The sequence below is a fragment of the Ovis aries genome, chromosome 3, assembly GCF_016772045.2.
Source record: "Ovis aries strain OAR_USU_Benz2616 breed Rambouillet chromosome 3, ARS-UI_Ramb_v3.0, whole genome shotgun sequence".
Classification (NCBI taxonomy): domain Eukaryota; kingdom Metazoa; phylum Chordata; class Mammalia; order Artiodactyla; family Bovidae; genus Ovis; species Ovis aries.
The window spans coordinates 136,205,514-136,228,346 of NC_056056.1; the positions used below are offsets into that span (position 1 = coordinate 136,205,514).

The 22,833-nt window shown below is 52.0% G+C and overlaps 2 protein-coding genes across 6 annotated transcripts; both read right to left on the reverse strand.

Moving 5' to 3' along the window:
* Positions 1–1,843: 1,843 nt before the first annotated feature.
* On the reverse strand, positions 1,844–7,412 carry GPD1 (glycerol-3-phosphate dehydrogenase 1). 3 transcript variants are annotated; one of them, XR_009599908.1, is made up of 9 exons: positions 7,327–7,412; positions 6,657–6,834; positions 5,711–5,851; positions 5,002–5,140; positions 4,657–4,769; positions 3,754–3,987; positions 3,419–3,525; positions 2,881–3,011; positions 1,844–2,762 (listed from the first exon to the last, which is right to left on the reverse strand). XR_009599908.1 is itself a non-coding variant. In XM_060412616.1 (8 exons), the coding sequence occupies exons 1-8, from the start codon at positions 7,365–7,367 to the stop codon at positions 2,387–2,389; spliced, it is 1,050 nt and encodes a 349-aa protein (XP_060268599.1). In that variant the 5' UTR covers positions 7,368–7,412; the 3' UTR covers positions 1,844–2,386. The 3 variants fall into 3 exon arrangements, 2 of the variants coding, with proteins under 2 accessions (XP_060268599.1, XP_060268600.1); XM_060412616.1 differs by lacking the exon at positions 2,881–3,011 and having other exon boundaries at positions 1,844–2,483; XM_060412617.1 differs by having other exon boundaries at positions 1,844–3,011.
* Positions 7,413–10,204: 2,792 nt separating this feature from the next.
* Positions 10,205–22,479, reverse strand: SMARCD1 (SWI/SNF related, matrix associated, actin dependent regulator of chromatin, subfamily d, member 1). 3 transcript variants are annotated; one of them, XM_027967344.2, is made up of 13 exons: positions 22,274–22,479; positions 21,409–21,596; positions 21,097–21,139; positions 20,879–21,001; positions 20,290–20,412; positions 19,116–19,232; positions 17,493–17,594; positions 17,037–17,198; positions 16,860–16,957; positions 15,334–15,469; positions 13,238–13,360; positions 12,039–12,140; positions 10,205–11,910 (listed from the first exon to the last, which is right to left on the reverse strand). In XM_027967344.2, the coding sequence occupies exons 1-13, from the start codon at positions 22,448–22,450 to the stop codon at positions 11,857–11,859; spliced, it is 1,548 nt and encodes a 515-aa protein (XP_027823145.1). In that variant the 5' UTR covers positions 22,451–22,479; the 3' UTR covers positions 10,205–11,856. The 3 variants fall into 3 exon arrangements, with proteins under 3 accessions (XP_027823145.1, XP_060268597.1, XP_060268598.1); XM_060412614.1 differs by having other exon boundaries at positions 10,205–13,360; XM_060412615.1 differs by having other exon boundaries at positions 10,205–13,360; positions 21,097–21,155.
* Positions 22,480–22,833: the final 354 nt, after the last annotated feature.

The window sequence follows — 22,833 nt, forward strand, 5'->3', positions numbered from 1 at the left end:
ACGCATCCTCAGACGAGTCTTCCTCTCGGAGAGGCCCGTTGATTTCTGGGGGTTGTAGTTGCGACCCATGTTCTGGAACCAGAACTTTAGGATACTCAGTCACCAGAGAAAAGGCGAGCTTTCTCTCCGAGAAAACCAGCCAATCCTCAGCCTGTGGCACAGTGACGTCTCCGGTAGCTAGGTAGGTTCTCTAGGAGTCAGCCCTCTGAAGGGGACTGTGCGCCCCCTACAGATTGGAGCTGCCCTCTTCCCCGCCACCGGCCCTAAGCCCAGCTCAGGTAGGAATCCGACCCGCAGCGCGAGGCCTGGGCCGCCCAGGACTGCGGCAGGTGTGGCTATGGGCACGGAGTGAACGCAAGGGTCGCATTTCCGTAATGTTTCTGTCCCATATGTGACCTCCCCGCTTGCAGGCGGCATGATATAGCCCCAAAGAAGCGCCCGGAAAGGATTGGGTTGGGGGGGATGCCACCTGGGGAAAGCGGGACTACGTGGGCACCCTAGCAAGGGGCCGGGAGTGGCCGGGACAATCGAGGAAAGATTTCTTCCTTCCTTTTTCCTGTGGCATGAGTGAAAACATACGCATGTAGTGATGCACCACTGCACATGCACAGCCACGTGCAGTTAAGCGTCCTTCCCCAACTTGTTTCTGGAAAAAACAAATCGGTTTTTGGATAGGCAAAATTTTTTTTCGATAGGCAAGTAGGCCTGATTCAGAAGCCTCAGATTCAGTTAATGGTGGAGTGAACAAAAATAAGCAAAGGTTTCTGACTCTCCAAGAGTGTCGCAGCTGCAGCCTAGGGAAGGAGCTGTCATTTTGCCCTGACTTTGACCTCCTGGAGAGGCAGTTTCTGGACCCAGTCAGCACCCGAGCTGGGCCCAGCCTCAGTGCCTGACCCAGGAAGCTCTGCCCTTCACTGGTGAGGGTGACTCCTCTTCTCAAGCTCCTGCCTGGTTTGTCCAGGAGTAAGGGAAGATTAACTTAATGCTGGTCAGAGCCACAGTGTGCCAGGCACTGCCACACAGGAAGCTGAGACCCTCTGCTGTAAGTGACAGGAGCCCTCGGGCTCTATTTATAGCCAAGGGCTCAAGCTGCTGACCTGTGACATTCCCCTGCTGCCATTCTAGCCTGGAGCAAGGCCACTGCAAAGCACAGATCTCTCCCTCCTCTTCTCACCCCAGGGGGTAGTGTGGTTTGACTGTTTTTCCACCTCCATGAGTTTCCCAGCTCCTGAGGTGCTAGAGAAGTCAATACTGCATGAGAAGGCCTTCAGGTGACAAAGGAGAGCTGACCTTGGAGTGTCAGGACCACCAAGATGGCGACCTGCTCGTCCTCCCTTACCCACTCTCTGGCCCTTTGGCCTCCAGGTACAGGTGCTGGTTAGCTGCCCTGGCTGCTCTAGGGGTGGCTGAGAATTGGGTATAGGGTTTAGGAGGAGGTAAGGATCCAAGATGTCTTGGGGAGTCAGCAGCAGGAGGGACCCAGCTGACACCTCCCCCCACTAGAGCTCCCAAGAAGGGAGGCAGAGCAGTTACAAAGGTCACAGGGAGCAGGCTGATCTGAGTTTGCTATGAAAAGGTGTAGCTCTGTCAGCAGATTAAGTTCCTCCTCCCCAAAGAGGGTACTGGTGGGGAGGGTGAGAGAGGCTGGAAAGGTCACGCATGGTAGGGAGGAGCTGGCAAAGAACTAGGGACCGGGAAGTCCCAAGAGAGAATGACAAGCCCCAGGGCCAGAGATGCCAGCGTGGCAGCAACTCTGGTGCCAGGGCAGCCTGGGGGAGGGGGAAAGGGGAGATGACCAGAGCTTTCTGAGGACACAGATGTTGCTAGGAGAAGCTAGAAGGCGGTTGTTTGAGATCTTTGTATTTTATGAACAAACACTGAGAGATCCATTGATACCCCGTGGGGCCTGGCAGAGGTCAGAGCAAAGGGGTCCCTGGGGCCATGTCAGCTCAAAAGCCCAGACCCCTCCCTGCAGCCCTTGCCTCATCCCTCTTGTAGCTGAGGCATGGGGACAAGAATTCTGGTCTATGTGAGGCAGCACGAAGCAGCCCTTACCTTACCTCCCTTTCCCTCCCCTCCTTCCCCCACAGGCCCAAAGCAGGCCACTCTGGGGTTGATTCTGCCCCTCTCACAGGATAGGGAGAAAGCTCCCCATTTGGAGAGGGACTAGGCAACTCCATTTCCGGTGAGATGTGATGGCCAAGAGGTTGTGGGCTGCTTCAGGATCTCCAGGCAGGAACCCGGGCCCTCAGCCTCCTGTCACTCAGTGAAAAGCTGAGAAGACGCTGCTCTGTGGGGAGTCCCGGAGCTCCTGGTGGCCAGGCACCCCAAGCTTCTGCCTGTCTCCATTGATAAAGAGGCTGCCTGGCCTGGGCCTCAGGCCTGCTCACACATGTTCTGGATGATTCTGCAGGCAGAGGATGAATTCCCCCACTGGCAGGTTCTCGTAGCATATCTTGTATACAGCTGTGAACAGAGGGAACCTAGAATGGGGAAGGACAGAGCCAGCTTGGCCTCCAGACGAGCCCCCAATCCTCCACCCCTAACCCTCTACTCCTTGCTCTCCCGCCTTCAAGCTCAAGCAGACCCTGGCTCTCAATTTCCAACTGCTGAGAAGTTGAATTTCCTAGCCCTGGGTTTTAGGGTCAGGTTCTTATTGCCCTTCTCCCTATCATATTGAACTTGCCTGCATGATTTCCTGGCATCAACTTCTGTTCCAACTTGGCAAGCCACTTAATCTCTCTGAGCCTCACTATCATCAGCTGTAAAAGGGAGTCAGTATAACAAAGTAGTGAAGAAGTGATTAGGAGTTATGTGAAGGTGCTCAGTAAATGCCAGTTTCCTTCTTCCCAGGCTGCTCCTTTTACCAGGAGGCTTTACCTGACCAGTCGTGAGCTGATCTTCTGAGCTTGTTTCGAATTCTCTTGCTCTATGATTCTTTCTCAAATCAACAGAGCTCTGGTCAGATCAGTTCATCACCCCCACTGTCTCGGTGCTCCCTGAAAAGAAGACTGTCCTTTTCCTCACACCTCACCACCCAGGACAGTATTCGAGGACAGAAGGGATGGCCTCAAATAAGTGGCTTAGACTGAAGGTGATAGACAGAAAGGCAGACAGTCACAGAAGCTTATTCCTGTCCACCCACATAGCAGAGGACAGCGGGAGGCCATGTAAAGGGTCCTAGCAATGTGGTATAAAGAGCACTAGACTGGAAAGAATTCAAAGACAATGCACTAGCTGGGGACAGTGGGCCCACTAGGCCCTCTCCAGGCTCTTGGCTCTGTGTGTAAACATAAGACCACCTTTCCCTCTCTGCCTGCTTCACAGTGGGCAGTGAGGAGGGTTCAGGAAGATGATGAACGGGGAGAGCACTTCTGGCCATGGTTCCCTCATGAGTGGGGCTGGGCCCGACACTTACTTGTCCACCATGCCTTTGTGCTGGAGGATACCGTGCAGCTCCCGGGCTGTGAGGGGCCCCTGCAGCTTCTGTCCATTCAGCATCTCTTTCTCCAGCTGCTCAATGGACTGTGAAGAAAATAGGACGGGCAGATGGGAATGGGAGAGGGGAGTTGTTAGTGTGAGATGGAGAGACTGGGGCTCCGGCAGGAGGTGGGTCTTAAGAGGAAAGAAATGGGAATGTTCACAACAATCTTAATGTTTGTGCTCAAGAGATGACACAAGCCAGGTTCCTCTGCCTTAACACCTACAGGGCCCACCCTCCACCCTCCCTGCTCCATTCTCCCCAGGGCCCACCTTTCCTGTGCGGGCGAAGGCCTCGGCCACCTTCCGGTTCCGCCCTCCGTAGCAGGTGGTGATGAGGTCAGCAACACCGCAGCTCTCCAAGAAGGTGGCAGAGGACACGGAGCCGCTGCAGAAGAGCTTGGCAAAGGCGATCATCTCCATGAGTCCCAGTCGGATCACAGCCGCCTTGGTGTTGTCGCCAAAGCCCAGGCCGTCACAGAAGCCAGCCCCCACGGCCACTATATTCTTTGAAGAGTGGAGTCATGGGTGAGAAAGGATCCCTCCCGCAGGCCCCATTTGGGACCCTCAGCACCTGCCTCGTGCTTCTTCCATCAGCCATGATGTGCCCACTTCCTTCATAAGGAAGGTGGGTGCACTCCTCAACTCCTTCCACTCTTGGTTTCCCCCCTTGCTGCACTCCCTTCTTTTAGCTTGGACTTGTGCTTCCTGGCTCCCCAGCCCTGCCCTATACTCCATCCTTGAGGACTTTCCCTGAAAACCGGTCTACCCGGCCCACCCATCCACGGCTGTTTTATGTCCCTGATAGCCATCCATAGGTCTGTCTGGGAGCCAGAGTTCTGGTCATCAGTCTGTCTGGGTGTCCTGGACATCTCATCTCCCGTTACCCCGGGTGCTCCGCCAGGGCATCTCCTCTTTCCCACCAGACCAGCCCTTTGAGCCAGGGATAGGGTGTCCCACAAGGGGCTACAGAGGAAAGGAAGAAGGGAGCCCAGTGTCTGAAGGTAAGCGACTGCAGGCCTGAGTGATCCTGGCTTTGCTTCTGCAGTGCTTCCCATGTGTCCTACTCGGTGAGGATGGGGAGTGAGCACCTGGAGTCCCGGCAACGTTGGACAGCTAAGCTAGGCCTTCTTTCAGGACCTTCTCACCTCATAGCTGCCTCTGTGCCCCTCTCACCTTTAAGGCCCCACAGATCTCTACTGTGTCCACCTCCTGCACCACCGTGATTCGGAAATTGGGTGTCTGCATCAACTCTTTCAGAAGCTGTCCATGAGCCATGTTCTTGCTACCTAAATTGGGGAGGAGGTAAGGTTTTAAGAAGGGGCTCTTGACTCTTCTTCCCACACCTGCCTGAAGCAGGAGCTACAACTCTTTCCATAGGGGCATCCAACCCCCCTCATCTCTAATGCTTCTTCCTTCGCCTGCCTTATGGGGAGAAGATGGCTAGATGGGTGGGAAATAAAGCATGGGGAGGGGATATAACTAGAGTTGCACTATGTAGGCAGGTGGGTGGGGTCTCACCAATGGTTGTCTCACAGAACTTCTCATCAGCCACCTCGTTGGCAATGTTGGCCCCCATCAGCACGCTTATGGGGATGCCAAGGCGCTCCCCAATCACTTCAGAGATGAGCTTCAGCCCCTTGGGGCCCTCGTCTACCCCCTGGGCACAGGATGGAGCTCAGGACAGGTGCCTTTTATCCCAACTGAGGGCTTCCCACCCAGAAATCCTGCCCCTTCCAAATTCACTGTTCGTCAGTGTCCCTCCCCAAAGGTCCTCCCCTAGTCCAGCGCAGCCAGAGCTTGCTGTGAGGAGAGCAGACAGCGTTTTCATGTGAAAATGAAAGCATCCAAAAATTCTTCCACAACCTACTTCTCCAAGGTAATGTACCCCTCCACACCTCTGAACACCCCACCCCTGAGTACTCCAAACCAGCTTCCATCCCTTCTCAGCTCCTCAAACCAGCCTGCTTCTCATATCCCCTAGGCATCCCTCATGCATCTAAATTCCCTAAGACATCTGCCTCCAAACTGACACCTTATCTACTCCCCAACCAACTTCCTCTTCCCAGTGGCCCTCGGCGTCTGCTTCTCCAGCCCCCCCAGAGCTAACTCTTCTCTCTTCAGAAGATTCCTGGCCTACTTGTGCAGTTTTCTGTGGGTCTCACTTCACCAACCCTGAGCCCCACAGCAGGCGGCTGTACCCCCTTCCACAGGAAGGTGTCTCTGGCACCTTAATAAGAGACACGCCAATGGCATCGGCCTTCAGGTGGCCCTTGAGCTGATCACAGATCTTGCCGATGAACTGATGGGGCACCACAAAGATCAGGATGTCGGCATCCGCTGCAGCCTGGACCACATCAGGGACAGCCACCTGTGGGGGTGACCAGTGCTCATGGGCCTGACAGACTTCTTCTAGCCCCTGTGGAGCCCCATTCGGGAGATCTAGGAACCAGAGTGAGGCTGGTGGGGAAGAAGGAAGGGTAGTTTTGGGGTTGAATCTGGAAGGGCTGAACCTGGAGGAGCAAGACACTCTGTTCTCCCCCCTCGCCATTATTTCTTCTGCGCTTCAGCTGTCCTGGACTCTTGAGAACTCTTGGAAACCTCCTCCCAGCCCTCTCCTAGCCCTTGGCTGTGGGACAGTGAGATCTGGGCTTGGCAGGAGGAAGAGGACAAGTAAGATTTCATCACCCTGCTCCTTAGGGCCCCCAGCTGGGATTGGAGAGCCCCAGTCTTCCTGCTCTCTTCCCTGCTTGCCCTTTCTAGGTGGGGAGTAAGCCACATGGATTTGACCAAAGACCTTAAGTCCAAGGAGCAGTCTCCATGTCTGCTAATCACCCAGTGAATGAGTAACAGGATTAGAGCCCAGCAGGCACTACCCGAACCCCAAGTCTGGGAACCAGAGAACCTGCCTCTGGTTGTCATGGAGACCAACTTCCTCACCTTCTCCCCCTCCCTTTCCTCCTGGGAGCCCACGGGGCAAGGTGGAGATGCAGGGGTATGCACTCGGGTTGTCCTCAGTCCCAGAGTGCTCTGGGAGCTGTGCACGAGGGTACCCTGTGCCTGGAGGAGCCCTCCTGAGATGCTTCTCAAGACCAGTGGCACATGAAATGGCCCCCTCCCAGCAGGAAGCACCCCCTCCGCTTCCCGCTCCCTTTCTACGGGGTGTTGGGGCTCACCACATTGGGGGGCAGCTTGTGCCCTGGCAGGTATTTGACATTCTCGTGCTGTGTGTTGATGATCTCTGTCAGCTTTCTGCCCCCGATGTCTTCCTCAAACACCCACATGGTCACCCGTGGGTCAAAGTGTGCCAGCTGGGCTGCATTGCCACCCACAATCTTGGCGATGGCTGAGCCCCTGGCGGGAGCGGAGAACACAAAAAGTGGAGTGATGAGGCAGGAACAGTGGCGGGGAGGGGACTGTGCTCTACCTCGGGATACCACAGTATCCACTGGATTATGTACTTGCCACCTCGCTTGTCACCCCATCCCCTATGACACTGTGTCTCTAATGAGCAGGCAGTAAAAAGGAGACTCAGCCTCCCTGACACTGCTGCTTCAGAAGGGGGCCAGCTTTCTGATCTCCCAACACTGCCCCCGACCGCTGCCGCCCATACAGCTTTTCAGGCAGGGAGCCCTCTGGAGGCTCCCTTCCTGTGGGGAACAGGTGCCACTGCCGAGAGGCAAGGGCCAGGAGGGGTCGGGGCGCCCTCTGTCCTGGTGGGGTAGGCAAGAGACAGCAGCGGGAGCCAGAGCGCTTCCTGCTCACCAAGCCTCCCTCCCTGACTTCCGAAGACTCGAGGGAGCCCCCCCCCTGCCCCCCAACACACTCCTTGACAGAGCTGCTTACCAGTTGCCAGAGCCTACAATGCAGATTTTCTTGCCGGTCATGGTGCTGCTCTCTGCCTGAGCCGCCAGCTGGGTGCCACTCTCCCCAGCTCCCCTGCCGGCTGGGAGCATATAACTCCAACACACGTGGGTGCAGCCAAGCCCCGCCCTCCAGGGGAGGGAAGGCAGGCACCCAGGGAGACAGTCTGGCAGGGCCAGGGAAAGGGGGGAAAAGGGGAGAGACAGGTGGGGAACAGGAATGGGGCACAGACAGGGCCCGCTTTTCCTCTTAGGTTTGCCAGCTGACGGTGCTGGCAGGCTTCTTCCCTTGGCTCCTGCCCAGGTCCTCACCCCCCTCCTTCCCTGCAATGGGCTCATCTTGAGGTCTGCCAAGAGCAAGCCCAGATAAGGAACAAGTGAGCAGTCCCCTGCACTCCCTTCTGTCCCCTAGCCCTGGAATAAGCTGTATTCAGTCCTAGCAGCAGACACAGGCATGCTTGCTTTTCCAAGGTAGGAATTGCCCCCACATGATCTCCCAGGACCCCAAAACTCCTCTGCAGGTTTATCCTCTGGCAGTGATGGGTCACGTGTCACTGGTCCCACTCTAGCTCCACTGCAGCGCTGTGTTTGAGTGAGGTGGAGGGTGTGAGCCCTTTTACGTAAGACCACATAGAAGGTGAGAGGAGGGCCTGCTTTGGGGGCAGCCAAAGGATAAGAAGACCCCACTAGCCTGAGAAACAGAACCCACCACTGGGTCTCTCCTCACCTGAATGCTTTCCAGAAAGGAGGGCAGGAAGGGTTAAAGTTGGACGCGAAGGGTCCACAAGTCTTTTGCAGACTCTGGGCTTGAGGAGGACAGAAGAAGGCAGGCAGCCCCAGTGTTCACTGTCCTTGAGAGGTACTGAGCTTCCTTCACTTCTCTCTGGGGTTTCCCAGCTACTACCATGCCAGGGGCTCCTTCAGCTTAGTGGCTATTTTGCAGAAGCCAGAAAGGGGAGGGAGGCAGGACCTGGGGCAGCTGTGAGCCTTGTAGAGCCTTGTGGTCTCAGATGCTGTAACTGAGACTAAGTGGGGTGTGTGCTTTTGGGAGGAGGGAGAGTGCAAGGGACACACTGAGTAGCTCAAGGCTCTACGTTGCCCACAGCAATGTTTAAGCAGCGAGCTTCTGTTTCTAGGCTGATGTGGAGAGCGGGGCAAAGGCCCCTAACACTCCAGCTGTCTGTGCACCTTGGCCTGGAAGGCAGACACCACTGTGTGCTCACGTGCTGACCTCCTGGCTTGGCCAACTGCTGAGTGGGTGTTTCCGTCCCATTGGGCTGTTGCTGGCCGCAAACTGTGCCAAGTACTGGGCCAGAGGGGAGTCTGTGTGCAACCACTGAATCAGGGTCAGTGGCCCTGAGACCAAGACTGGGGAGAAATGGTTTCTGAGTTCTAGGGACTGCCCTGGAAAAGCCCACCATACTCTGCTCCCATGGCCAGGGAGTTCCCTTACAGGGACATAGATGAAATCAGCAGCTGATTTCTCTTAGGAACAAAATTAAGCCTACTACATAGCCAGCTTCCTGTAGATTACTGTTATTACCCTGGCATTGAGAAAAAGGCACCAGTGCCAGGCTGCCAGCTGCGAGCTCCGATTATGGGTGATGAAGAGAAAGAATGCTTGTGTCCCTGGCACATAGGATGAGAACCCCAAAGAATGGATGTTTATGCATAAAATAACCTCGTGTTTTTGCCTAAATGTTTTCATCTCTCATTTTCTCCCTACAATCATTTTTAGGAGACAAAGAATTTGTTCATTTATATAGGAATGAAGTGTGCAGAGATTCAGAATTAGCTTGTCACAGGAACTTATCTGTTACACAAGAGTTCTTTTCCCAAGAGCAAACTGTAGATTATTTGCTTGAAATTAATAATGGTTCATCAGCCATTCATTACACATGTAATTAGCCTGGGTGAAAACAGATGCCATTTCAATGTCCTTGACATCAATTTTTTCCACTCCAAGTTATCACCCACACACACTTCTGCTTTTCCTACTCAAGTCTGATAAACCCCCACATTCCAGACTGGGAACAGTGGTTGTATCCTTGCTGGGTTTGACTGCACATAGGCAATACTTGAGTATTCACATCCACGGAAGCAAAGGTTAACTTTTTAGTTAGTTTTGAAATGTGGTTGCCTTCGTCCTGTATCTTAAATTCCCTTCTTGGTTAGAACCAAACTAGATAATGGCACAGAGGAGGAAAGCAAAGAGCCACCTGGTGGGAAGCAAGCCTATTATGATGGCAACAGAGGCAGAACTTCCTGCTTCTGCTACTGGGAACCAACCCTGAGAGTGTTAGCTCTACTAGTGAGGGGTTGGCCATCTACAGTACCAGGATGATAGCAGAGCACATCCACGCCAGTCTTAAGAACCAAAATCTTACTCAGGGTTGAGAGAGTGGAACGTTAAAGAGTGACAGGCACAGAGAACACAAACGTCTCCGGCCCGTGTGCAGATGGGAGCCCTGAGCACTCTAGAGGCTCAGGATCATCGAGTGTATGGGATCACGGGTGCCCAAGGATACCCTGGGGAATGCAGAAGCACAAGGGAGAGGATGTCAGTGCCACTTAACAGGAACTGAGGGCAGGACTCAGATGCAGTGATGAAGCCTGCTAATCTCAGCCAGCATCTGCCCTGCTTGGACCACTGGGGCTGACAGAACAAGCTCTAAGGCAAAACTTTGAGACCCATAGGGTAGAAACCTTATTTTCCACCATATCCCCAGTGCCTGGAACCACAGATGGCGCACAGCAGGTGCTCAATAAACACTTGTCAAATGAACAAACACCATGAGCATGGCTAATGGCATTGGAGAACACTCAGGGAAGAGCTCTCCGTCAGTACGGAGGGGGACCCGTTCTTCAGAAGATTCTTTTATTAAAACTGGGTGACACTGATAAGGGGGCAGTACAAAAAAAATTTTGGTCCATGAAAAAAACATAATAATTCAGTTAATAAAAACAGTTATCTTCAACAGGGACACTGTAGGAGTGCTGAGCTTCCTTCTCATGGTTCCAGCCCCAGGGACAGAGGCTGTCCAGTGTCACTGTGGGGAGAACCTTTCGGGAAGGGGAGGATTAATGACTGGAAGAAGATGGGGAGAGAGTACTGCTGTCCCCAGCGTGGAACAGGCAGGGATACAGGGCTGGGGGATGTGCTCGCAGGAGCCTGAGGAGGGGGTGGGGAAGCAGGGGCTTTGTCAGTTCTGCAGGTTTACAGCCCATGCCGAACGGAATTCCCCCTCTGTGCCCAGCTGTCTCCCACCCTGCTGTGTTGAGTCTGCGAGCCTGGGATATGCTAACTCGGGGGGGTGATACAACCTGGAAGAATTTGAGGCTCTCCTGGAAAGATGCAAAACCATCTCAGTTCCAAGGGGCCAAGATCACACAACAAGGTCCTGCTGCTACCTGAGGGGTCTGAAGCTTTGAGGGCGGGGGCTGGGGGTCACAATCCTGTGAGGCAGGGAGAGGGAAGAGTCACAAACCCGAGTCAGAGCTCTCTCCAGCCCTAGGCGCTTTCACTCCTCAGTGCCCTAGCAGTCACCAGTGGGTGTCAACTGGGCAGACAAGGGGCAGGAAGACAGGGATGGCCCAGGGCTTTTACCCGTTTGATTGCAGGCCTGTTTCTCCATGAAGGGATGGGGGAGGCAGGGTGGAGTGAATGAATGAATCACACCTCCACGCTACAGCAGAAAGGAACAGCCTCTGCTGGCAATGACAGCACCCTAGGTGAGGTCCCCGGGGCTCTGACAGGGAAAGGCAAGATTCCCCCACCCGAATGCCCTCAGTTAGGACAGACAGGAGGGAATCCTCAACAGCAGCTACAGGGAGTGTGCTGGGCGGGAGCAATACTACGAGAACAAACTCTAATACTGATGTGGACCCCCTGTAAGGGAGGGGAGGAGCACTGAGACAGCAGGCCCATCTGGAGGGCTGCCGACTGACCTGGGGCACAGTGGAGCCCAAGAGCCAGGGTTCCTTTAGTGCTAGAGGGCAACAAGGGAAGGGAGAGTTTGCTCCATACCTGTGGAGGGAAGGAAGGAAACTGGATTCTGTTATCAGGAGAGCCAAGATCAACTAGCTTATAGAGTGCCCTCAGGCCTGAGTCGTGGAGAAGGGGCTATAGCTCCCAACTCCTGGGTCTCTGAAGGGCAGGATCAGTGTAGCTGGTCCCCTTGAAGACCACTTGGCCTTAGGCCCAATCCATTCAATGCACTGATTACCACTACAGGTTCTCTCTCTAATACTATCTAGAGGTCCTATGCAGACCAGGGGAGGGGAGAGGCACATGGGAACTTTGTAGGGCAAAGGGAAGCTGGGGATAGGAAGGGATGGGGTGGGAGAAGAGGAGAGCCGGTGTCACGTGAGACCCTCTTCATTCTGGTGTTGTCTTAGAACCGACAGCATCCCCTGGAAAGCCCCAAGCAAGACCAAGGCAGGTGCCATAAGGCAGGCAGCACAGGGCCCAATAAAGAAATCGGTGCAGCCAATGAGGGCTGTGGGAGAAGCCCTATGTATTTCGGATCCCCAGGGCTTGCTCTAATTCTTGCCGTCTCTGCTGCACCTAAGGAGAAAATAGTGGCGGGAGTGGAGGATGAGACAAACCACAAGTTGTTCTTGAAGCTACTGAGCCCCACCAGGTGCAGACCCCTTGCCTTTTGTCGGTCTCCCCTCTGCACCCCAGGTGCCTACCTTGGAGTAGAAGTATCGACACACAGCCTCCTGGGCCCAAGGCTGGAAGTAGAACTCTGCTCGGCGTTCCTCCTCTGAGTTACCCACCACATCAGTCATGACCTGAGACAGAACAGGAAGCGGGAGAGAGAACAGGCTTGTTTCCTTCCTTGTCATCTGTTATGGACTGAACAGTGTCCCCTAAAAGATACTGAACTCCTAACCCCCCGGTACCTGTGAATGTGACCTTCTTTGGAAATAGGGTCTCTGCAGATGATCAAGTTAGGATAAGGTCATTAGGGTGGGCCTGATCCAATGATGGGTATCTTAATAAAAAGGGGAAACTCAGACACAGAGACAGACACGTACAGAGGAAAGACAAGGGGAACACACATGGAGAACACCAGCTGCCAACCAAGAAGCACCTGAGCGACTAAAAGCCAGGAGAGAGGCCTGGAACAGACTCTCCCTCCCCACCCTTGGAAGGGGCCAAACCCTGCTGACACTGTGACTTCAGGCTCTAGCCTCCAGAACTGTGAGACCATCCATTTCCCTTGTTTAAGCCACGGGAGCCGTGGTACTTTACTAAACCACTAAAACAGCACCCCAAGCCACTCATGCTGTGGACAAGCCCCTGCCTTGTTCAGGGATCCTTCCTGGCACCCCCGTGCCCTGCTCCTCTGGCCAGGCTGGCTGCAGTCAGCACAGGACAGGCGAGAACTGAGGGCGTCTCACATACTGTGCTCACTCCTGCCTTCCTGCCTGAGCCTGCGGTGCTCCTCTCTCTGCGAGCTCCTCTCAGAGAGCACCCCTCTCTCAAATCCCAAATTCTCCAGAAAGCCTTTCCAAGCTATCCTAGTCTCACCAATCTCCCTTCTCCTTTGTTTCATCTTATTGGTACCGGTGAAATTCTGATAATGTCGCACATGATTTATTACTTTTAAAATCCCATTAGCCTGGTTTCTCAAACAGAATGGATGCTACTTTGAAAGCAGGGGCCGAGTTTTGCAGTCTGTATCCCCTACAACGTGAGCACAGTGACAGCACACAGTAAATACGAGATAAACACTTGACGGTTTCATTTCCATTTCCCTACTAGAACACGCTGAAGGAAGTCTGGCCCTTCGCCTCTCCCCGGCTCTCCACCACACGCTACAGACACAGAGCAGACATGTGCCTCTTGGGCCCAAGTCTCTCTGCACCTGTCCCCGGTTCCCTACCTTGAGGTCCCGGCACTGGGACTGTAGCCAGTCGTTGATGAAACCCTGAGGGTCTCTGGCAAAGCTCAGCATGAACTCCCGCTGGGTCTTCAGCTGATTGATAGTCTCTATTGTCTCATGGATCTGAAAGGAAGAAGGAAAGGAAGTTCGTAACATTTCCACGTTGGGGAAAAGCAAAGTTAAGTGGCAGGCAATGTATGACTTCTCCTTGTGCCACTCCCAACCAAGGAACAGAATGCAGCCCCCAAATGGCACTGCTGCCCAGGGCCCCACCTGCTCTGGCGCTTGGCGCTGTCTCTGTCCACCGCCCGTGTGTGAAGTTTTCCTTACAGTCTGCACCATGTCCACTGTGGATGACACTACATGGGAAATTTTTAATCCACAGCACAAACGGAAACTCTCAGGTAGAAAAAAAGTGGTACACAGGGCTGTCTCTGCAGCTGTGGTCCGTGGGTTTTGTTCGCTGATGCTCCACTCTCTTCCTGGTAATTTCATCTACTTGTATGTCTTCCAGCACCACTGACGGTAACGAGTCCCCAGGCTGCAGATCACAGACCATTTTCTACACTCCTACTGATGCATCTGCTTGACACCTCAAGACACCTTAAACTCCCCAAAACAAAAGCACTACCTTTTCCCAAGGCTTGCTTCTCCTGCTCCCAATCTGAATGACTACAACTGCACACTCCAGCTGAAAACCTGGAGGTCTTCATAACACCTCTTCTCCCTCACACCTCACCCCACCTCTCCATCCAGTGTCCAGATCCCTACAGTTCCACCTCAACACCTCCCAAACCTAGCTGCTCACGTCCATCCGTCCTCACGATCAGCGCCGTAAGGTTAGGCCCATAGCATACATCATGCGCATTATTGCACCATCCCCCACCTAGGCTTCCTTCCCCCAGATCTGACCCCCTTACAGTTCACCTCCCACTATCCTGCCAGTGAGCATTCTAAATAAAACAGCACCAGGCCCTCCCATTTTCAGGACAAAGTATAAACCAGTTTACCCTGCCTCAAAGCGGTTTCAGGACTAGGTTCCTGCTTCCCTCTCATTTCTTCCCCCTGGCACCCCGAGCTTTATCTAACACAGTGAAGAGCTGGTGTTTCTTCAACATGCCAGGTTCTCTGCTCATCTCTGGGCCTGCATATGCCCTGCTCCCTCTTCCTGGAATGTCCTCTGCCCCCCACACCCTCAAGTACCATCATCCTTTCTCCCCTTTTCTTGACTCCCATCAGTTCAGTTCAGTCGCTCAGTTGTGTCCGACTCTTTGCGACCCCATGGACTGCAGCACGCCAGGCCTCCCTGTCCATCACCAACTCCTAGAGCTTGCTCAAACTCATGTCCATTGACTCGGTGATGCCATCCAGCCATCTCATCCTCTGTCTTCCCCTTCTCCTGCCTTCAATCTTTCCCAGCATCAGGGTCTTTTCCAAGGAGTCAGTTCTTCGCATCAGGTGGCCAAAGTATTGGGAGTTTCAGCTTCAGCATCAGTCCTTCCAATGAATATTCAGGACTGATTTCTTTTAGGATTGACTGGTTTGATCTTGCAGTCCAAGAGACTCTCAAGAGTCTTCTCCAGCACCACAGTTCAAAAGCATCAATTCTCTGGTGCTTAGTTTTCTTTATAGTCCAACTCCCATGTTGACTCCCATGTCCTTCAAGATTAGGTTGGGGCATCACCTCTTCCAAGAAAGCCTTTCTGTTTTCCTTTGTGTTCCCAGAGCCTTTCTGGCTTTACTTGCATGGACTATGTCTAATAACGTTCACGGTAATAACAACAGAAGCAGCAGCCGCCATTTGTTTTTATGTGCCAGATACAACGTCATGTCTTCACATACATTGTCTCATTTAATCCTCATAACAACTTTAGAAAAATAGGCATTATGGTTTCACAGATCAGAAACTGAGGCTCAAAGCTATTAAGAGATATAGTTAAGAATCAGAACTTATGTGCGTCTGGCTCCAACCAGCACCAGAGTGCCCAGCATATATTGGGTATCAACATATTTTGAACGAATATCAAAAATCAAAGAAGCCAAGAAGCTGTGATAGAGGGCTGGTGACACCCAACCATCCAGGCCATGGTCCCTACCTTGTTGTCTAGGGTAGCAATCTCCTGCTGGCTGGCAGTAGACAGCAGAAAAGAATTCATCTGGGTCTTCAAGGTATCATCCACTTCCACATCAATGTCATAACAAGCTGTCTTCTTCTGATCATTCGGGTCAACACTGAGGAGGAAACCAAGGGGGCCTGGTAAAGGGCTTGTTCCCTAAGACCTAATTACATAAGTCTTAGACTGAAGGGCAAGGAGTTGACTGCAAAAGGGTACCAGAGACCTTGCTGGTGTGACAGAAATGCTCTGTACTCTCCCTGCGGTGGTAGCTATAGGATGTGCACATCAGCCAAAAATCATCAGATTTTAACTGGGTGCAATATACTGCATATAAGCCTCAGTAGTAATGGTAAAAAGTCAAATGGTACAAAAGATAGCCAATGAAAAGTAAGTTTCTCCTTCCCCACAAAGAGACCACTGCTACAGTATCTTTACTTATTAAACTTAAACTGACTCTGAAAATACATTCAAGTAAACACACACCACACAAAATAAAACGTGGCCTAAATTTAACCACATGAATATAGGACAAACTAGCTTCTACTGACCCAGCGTATGGGTTGTAGGAATTACTATCAGCTGAGTGATGATGGTTCAGGGTCTAGCGAAAGGACAGCTTTACTGGAGTTAATATGGAGTAAGGGAAAGAAGGCAAAGACTATGTAGAGCCAGAAGGCATGGTGCTCTGAGGAGAAAGTGCCTTCTTTCACTATCTGCCTAAACATGCCTTGTTCATCCATCTTCTGAACAGAAAAGCAGACAGAGGTAATGGGAGTTGGAGTCTCAGACTGGAATGTCCTACCACCCAGAGAAAAGACAGGAGTTCATCAGTGATGAGCTGATAAATTCTAATAACTGATTCTCCAAAAGAGAAAAAGAACGGTAAGAAAAAACCCTGACTTGGAGCATTTGCTAATTTCTGTGTTTTAAATATTCTCCACACGGTTGATTTCAAGATGCTGACATTATATCACTCATCGAGGAATTGGGAAGGGATGTGCAGTAACACATCATTAGACAGTATTTCCACCACACAGACACAAGAGACAGAAGTAACTTCAAAAACACACACCAGTATGTGTATGTCAGTTGCTCAGTCGTGTCTGACTCTTTGAGACTCCACGGACTGTAACCAGCCCGGCTCCTCTGTCCATGGAATTCTCCAGGCAAGAATACTGGAGTGGGTTGCCATTCTCTTCTCCAGGTATTTTCCTGACTCAGGGATTGAACCTGGGTCTCCTGCATTGCAGGCAGATTCTTTACCATCTGAGCCACCAGGGAAGCCCAAACACCGGTAAACCAATATAACAACTCAGATATGATGACCTTCTGAGTACATTTACACTTATTTTTTATATAATGTATTTAATCGCAAGTTTATATAATCCTAAATAATGACTGTGTTTAACAACCTGCTTATAAATTTCCTAAAAATTCTGAGAACTGACTTGCGCAGGTGGTACAAGCCAGCTCCAGCACACACTGCCTTGCGTACACATGCTTACCTGATGACATGATTAATGATGATGGGCTCAGGTGGCATAAGCAAGGCATGGAGCCGTTGGGGAATCTCTGAAAACTTCATACGTTGAGACTCAAAGATCTGTGGGAAAGAGGAGAAGCAGCTAAGAGTACAACTGGTGCTGCAGTGGACTTGAGAAAAGAGTGGAAACTTTTCTCACCTGCTGGAGGTACTTGTCACAAATGACAAACTCCCGCTCATGTGGGTCCTGGAGCTTGTGTGTCTTAATATACTGCCACAGTGCTTGAATGATCACCGGACGGGTCTGGGTGTGGATGCCCAGGAGCCGAGCCAGACGAGGGTCTAATTTAAACTGAGGAGGCTGGAGAGAACGAGGGTGCAGAGGTGAAGCTAGTGAGCTGAGTCTATGTGCTATTATGGGGCACTTGGTGTGGCCACACATTCATGCCATTCAACAGGCATGCATGTTGTGCTTTCTCTGGAGCAGAAAAACACGAAGAGGAACTCAGAAATGACTAAGACCCTATCCCTTAAAGATATCCAGGGAGCTAACGGTCTGATGGCAAATTCCCTGAACTGGACTTAAACTGCCTTTAAATGTCAGACTGCTGATGGGATGGGGCTGAAAGCTGGGCCTCCTCAGGGCAGCAGATACCTGGTAGTCCAGCATCAGCAGGACAGTGCACCGCACATTCACGTCTCCTGGCCGCTTCACCTGGAAGCCGTCCGTCTCCTGGGTAGTGGCGGTCCTGTGCCACTACAGAGAGGAAGATGTCAGGGGGTGCTCTCCCAGAGGAAGAGCTGGGGTGGGAGGGAAGAGCTTCTGTAATGACTGAATTTTCAACTTTGATTAATGAGGCTACTGGAGAAGAGCAACACCATGAGACATTTTAAAAAACCGCATATGACTTTGGGATTCCTGTCTATAAGGAGACAGACATTTTAATTCTGACTGCTCAGGGTCACATTTAAATTAGCCTGTATTTTCAGTGATAATTTTATCCATAAAATGGATAATATACACTTGTACAGTAAAATAACATAGCTATCATCTACTGAGTACTTACTATGTGCCAAAGTATTCTAGGACATGTACTTGGATTATCATATTGAATCCCCACAACATCCATATGAGAAAGGCATGATTAAACCTATTTTACAGATGAGAAAACTAATGCTTACAAGAATGAAGCAAGCTGCCCAAGGTCAACAGCCAATAAGTGGTGGAGCTGTTATCTGAGCTCTGGTGTGTTGGAGTCCACAGTCCACATTCTCAGGCACTATGCTCTACTGCTATAAAGTTAAATATATTTACAAATTTCTATTGATTCTATGACTTACTTCCCTTATTAGATGGTAAAGACCTTCCCATGTTTCTTAGTGGTTGAGGTTAAGGGGCTGCGGCTACACTGGCAAAGAAAGGAGCAGGTTAAGTTCACTTGGAGTGCTCGACTATCTCATTCTTGTTTTGACTGTATCACAAAGAACACTGCTGCTAACAAGGTCTTTAGAACACTATGTAATCAGGCATTATAATAAAGAATTTTTGATGATTTGGAATGTGAATCTAAACAAAGCAAGAACCAAAAGCAAGCAGCAGATCTGTAAAAGTAGCCTCGCTGCTGCTGCTGCTAAGTCGCTTCAGTTGTGTCCGACTCTGTGCGACCCCGTAGATGGCAGCCCACCAGGCTCCCCCGTCCCTGGGATTCTCCAGGCAAGAACACTGGAGTGGGTTGCCATTTCCTTCTCCAATGCATGAAAGTGAAAAGTGAAAGTGAAGCCACTCAGTTGTGTCTGACTCTTAGCAACCCCACGGACTGCAGCCCACCAGGCTCCTCCGTCTATGGGATTTTCCAGGCAAGAGTACTGGAGTGGGGTGCCATTGCCTTCTCCAAAAAGAGAAGAAGTAGCCTTGGTAAGGACTAAATCCTATTAATGAACCCCTTAAACACAGCACTTGTTACCAGGAAAAAAGATGAATGGCATGTGGAGAGCTACATCTCACCATTCCTGGCATGTATAAAAAGCCTCCATTAGACTTTCTCTTGAGAGTGGGGGCAGCAATCAAGATAATTAAATTTAAAAGGTGGGACAAGTCAGACTATAAGAACTCTTGGGTCCAAACAGTACCAAAACCAAACATCTAGTGCCACCTGGAGGCCAATGTGCAAACTGCATTGGAGGTACCCACGCCCCTCTCCCTAGACATTGAAGTTTAGCTCCCAAGGCCATCATCCACTACTGATAAAGCCAAAGTCTAGAGGACAGAACTACTCACTTCCACCAGATGGTTGTCTGGTCCATACAGGTCTTTGTCCAGTTCGATCACCAAGGATTTAAAAAAAGAAGAAAACTTCCTCTTTTGTTTGGTGGCATCATATTTGGACAAGGCTGACTGGAAAAGAGAGATGAGACGTCATGTTAGAAAAAACCAGAAGAAATTCCCCAAAACAAAGTCCCATAAACAAGGAACCCACAAAAGCAATGGGAAAAAAACAAAAATGTCTTCTGAGTGTATCTTAGGAAATGGCAAGGTAGGTGTCTATTAAACAAGTTGCGGTAGCAACAGAACCCCGAAGAAGCAGCCTATAACGTGTATAGGGTCATTGGCTTGCCCACCTCTTTTTCCCAAGGGAAATGATGCAAGTTAAGCCAAACCTTTACACAGAAAAAAGCGAGTCTGAACAGAGAAAATTCTGACTCTAGAGGAAAAATGAATCACAGGTAATAAGCAGCCAGAACAAAAACAGCTTTATCTGGATGACATGGCACCACTGGCAGATGGACTGGACATATATAGAGAAAACAGAGGCTCCGACATTGACCCCTGCTTCTTCTGAAAACTGCGTTCACACTGGCCTGCCTGTGAACAGCTAAAAATAGAGAGCCAGAGAGTATAAGGGAATGGCAGGTGAGCGTCTCCAAGGAGCTTCTGGGGTGGGAAGTTGGAAGCTATCACCTGGCAGCTGATGTTCCCCATGAAAAAACAAAGAGCCAGGCACAGAAATCAATCCCACATAAACTGCGAGCTGTTTCCAATAGGAGCTGGGAAGATGGAGAGGCCACAGCAGAAATCAAGGACCTCAAGGACTCAGGGAAGAGAGCATGGCCCAAATGTTAAGTGCAAATTCACTTGGTTTACAAGAAAAAAAATAACTGAAAAATCTGCAGATACTGCCAAATCCAATGGCTAGCAGCATCAGGAGAGAGGTAAACAACAAATCAAATCCCAGCACAATAAGGTTCTCGATGTGATACCACAGAGAGGGCCAAGCTGTGGGAGCCAGACACAAAGAACCATTGTCTGTTAGTGCAGAGAACACAGTGACCCTCTCCCTGCTGTTCCCAACAGGAGCTGTAAGCACCAGTCAGGCTTCCTGCCAACCAGACAATACTGCTTGTTCCCAGAAGCTCCCACCCCGGACACCGACCACGGTGGACCTTGAACTCACATCCTCCAGGAGCCGTCCTTCTACCCGAAGTTCCCAGGAAGCCACCGTCCCTTCCCCATCCTCAGCATCTGACTTAGCCGGATTGAAAGTGTTAGAAATGAAAATTCGCAGCTTCCGTTTTTGCTGAGGAAGGCAGAAACAGGATTGACAGTGGGGCCTCAGTGGTTTGATGTTGAAGACAAGGGTCCCCCCAAACCCGACAATGACTCCTAACAGACTGGCTTACTGTCTACCCAGTCCCTGGGGTGGCTGGATGCAGATTCCAATGAGAAGAGGAGCACAGGCCACGGGCCTCAGTGCAAATGCATTCACCGGGATGCCAAGTAGACAGTCATGCAAGATGCCAGGTTCCCAAGGTGGCAGAGCAGTTACGGCAAAAACACCAACAGGGTATATTTCTGGTGCAAGAACTATCAAAAGCCCCTTCCCCTTTGCTGTTCTGTTCTTACGCTTCTCAGTTTGTAGGCAGAAGAGATGTAATTTAAATGCCAAGGAAAGCTGTGCTATGCCTTTGATTTCTCATCCTAAGCCTGCTGAAGGTTCCCGAGTCCTCTCCTTTGGCTCTCTGCCTAGTACTCTCTTGTGTTACCTTGATGGGACGTTTCAAGGCCTCCTGGATATCTAGCCGTTTCCTCATGATAGTCTGGTCCAGTTTCCTTTCAAAAGCCAAGAGATCCATATAGGCCTGGGATTCTGGTACCAGTTCACGAATCTTAGGGAACAGAAAGATATCATTGGGATCTAAGGCTGACCATCTCTACTCTCCAACTCACCACAACCTCAAGAAGGTCTATACCCTGGACTCACCCTTTGAGGTAGAATTTTGTCAGCCATCTTCTTTTTTTTTGCACTGTTTGGAATAAATACTGTTATCAGGTTGGGATGGAACTAGCCAGAACATGAAGACAGGCTGTCAGCACCTCCATTTATAGTAAAGTGAAGAAACTGCAAAGCTTGTCTCAAATCAAAGACACCCCCGCCCCTAACAAACACGAAGCAATTATTTCAAGAATGAGTACCGCCTGCTGACACGGCACTGCGCTTCTCTGCTCAGGCACCCCAGCACCTGCGTCCTCTCAGGCCTCCTCCCTCCCTCCCTCCACCCTGGGATCATCTTACTTGTGGTTCCGATTTTGGACCGCCTGCTGCTGGACCTGCTGGATCTGCTGAGGCGCAGGTCTCTTGCGGGACTGGTCCATCCCTGACTGGGCCAGGCCAGGTCGGACTGAAGGGTTCCCCCCATAGCCAGGGGGTCCCATGGAAGGTCCCTGAGGTGTCATTCGGCTGCCTGGTAGCATACCTGGTCTCTACAGAGGGGAGAGGACCTAGAGATGTCATGGCTTCCCCTGCAAATCCCACCAAGAAAGGGAAAGTGGGGGAGGCCTGAGTTCTTTGAATGAAACAAGGCAGGAAGGTGGGGTGGAGCACAATGGTGGGGTGGGAGGAGAGCCCTCTACCTCTCTGATATCCAAGTAATTGGAACTTCCACTGCTCCAGCTCTGACTCCACGGGAGAATATAGGCCCAAAGCAAAGACAGCCAGACTATACTCAAATCGCCCCCCTCCCCCGGTCTATTTTGTATCTGGCACACTGGACATCTCTTCTAGTCCCATATTTACTCAGAGAGTACTGTCAGGCACTATCTCCTCAGAAGCTGACCTCAATTTGCCAGCTACACCTTCTGTGTTCCTGGGCACTGGACCTGCCTAGTCCATTTGCACTCAAGGTCTCACAGGCCCACGTCTGGCCTCACTTCGTCCACCCTGGTTTTACATCCTGACTCCCCAAGAAAACAATGCCTCTAGGAGCAGGTGGGGATGCTAACAGCCTCCCTTCCCTTCCCCGCAGCGTCTCCCCCGACCCCAACTCGGCGCCCGAATCCCTCCCAGGCGCGTCCCTCCTCCTCCTCCCCCCACCCCTGTCACTCCCAGGCCCCCGCTCGGCCCCGCCCCCGGCCCGCGCCCCTCCTCCTGCCCCACTCACCGGATAGGCCGCTCCAGGCATCGGGGAGCGGTATAGCCCTTGACCCGGCGCCGGGCCCATTCGCACCGGAGGCCCCGGTGTCCCGCCCGGGCCCAGGGCAGCCGCCGCACCCGCCCCTCCTGAGGCGCCGGCGCCGCCGCTCGGAGCCACAGACTGGAAACCCGCCCGGGCCGCCATCTTTCCCGGAGCCGCTGCTGCAGCTGCACAAAGAACCGGAACCGGAACTCCCCCCGCCCCCCCCCCGCGCGCCCCCCGTGCGCCCTCCTGTCCGCCCGGCCGGCCCGCCGGCACGGGAGGCTCAGGGCAGCGAGACTGTGGGCTAGAGGGGAGCAACTAGCGGAAAAGGCGTGTGACCACTCCCTCCAGCTTTCATGATCCGGGAGGGAAAACCATCGAGAAGAGCTCTGGGACAGAGAGGCCATGCGAAAGGGCGCCCCCAGGCCGACGGAGGGAGACAAGGACCTGGAAAGGGGGACTACTGCACCATCCCTGCGCGAGGGTGATGGAGTAAATGCTTCATCTTGGCGCAGTGCGTTTTTCCTTTCCTTCTCTTCCTGCTC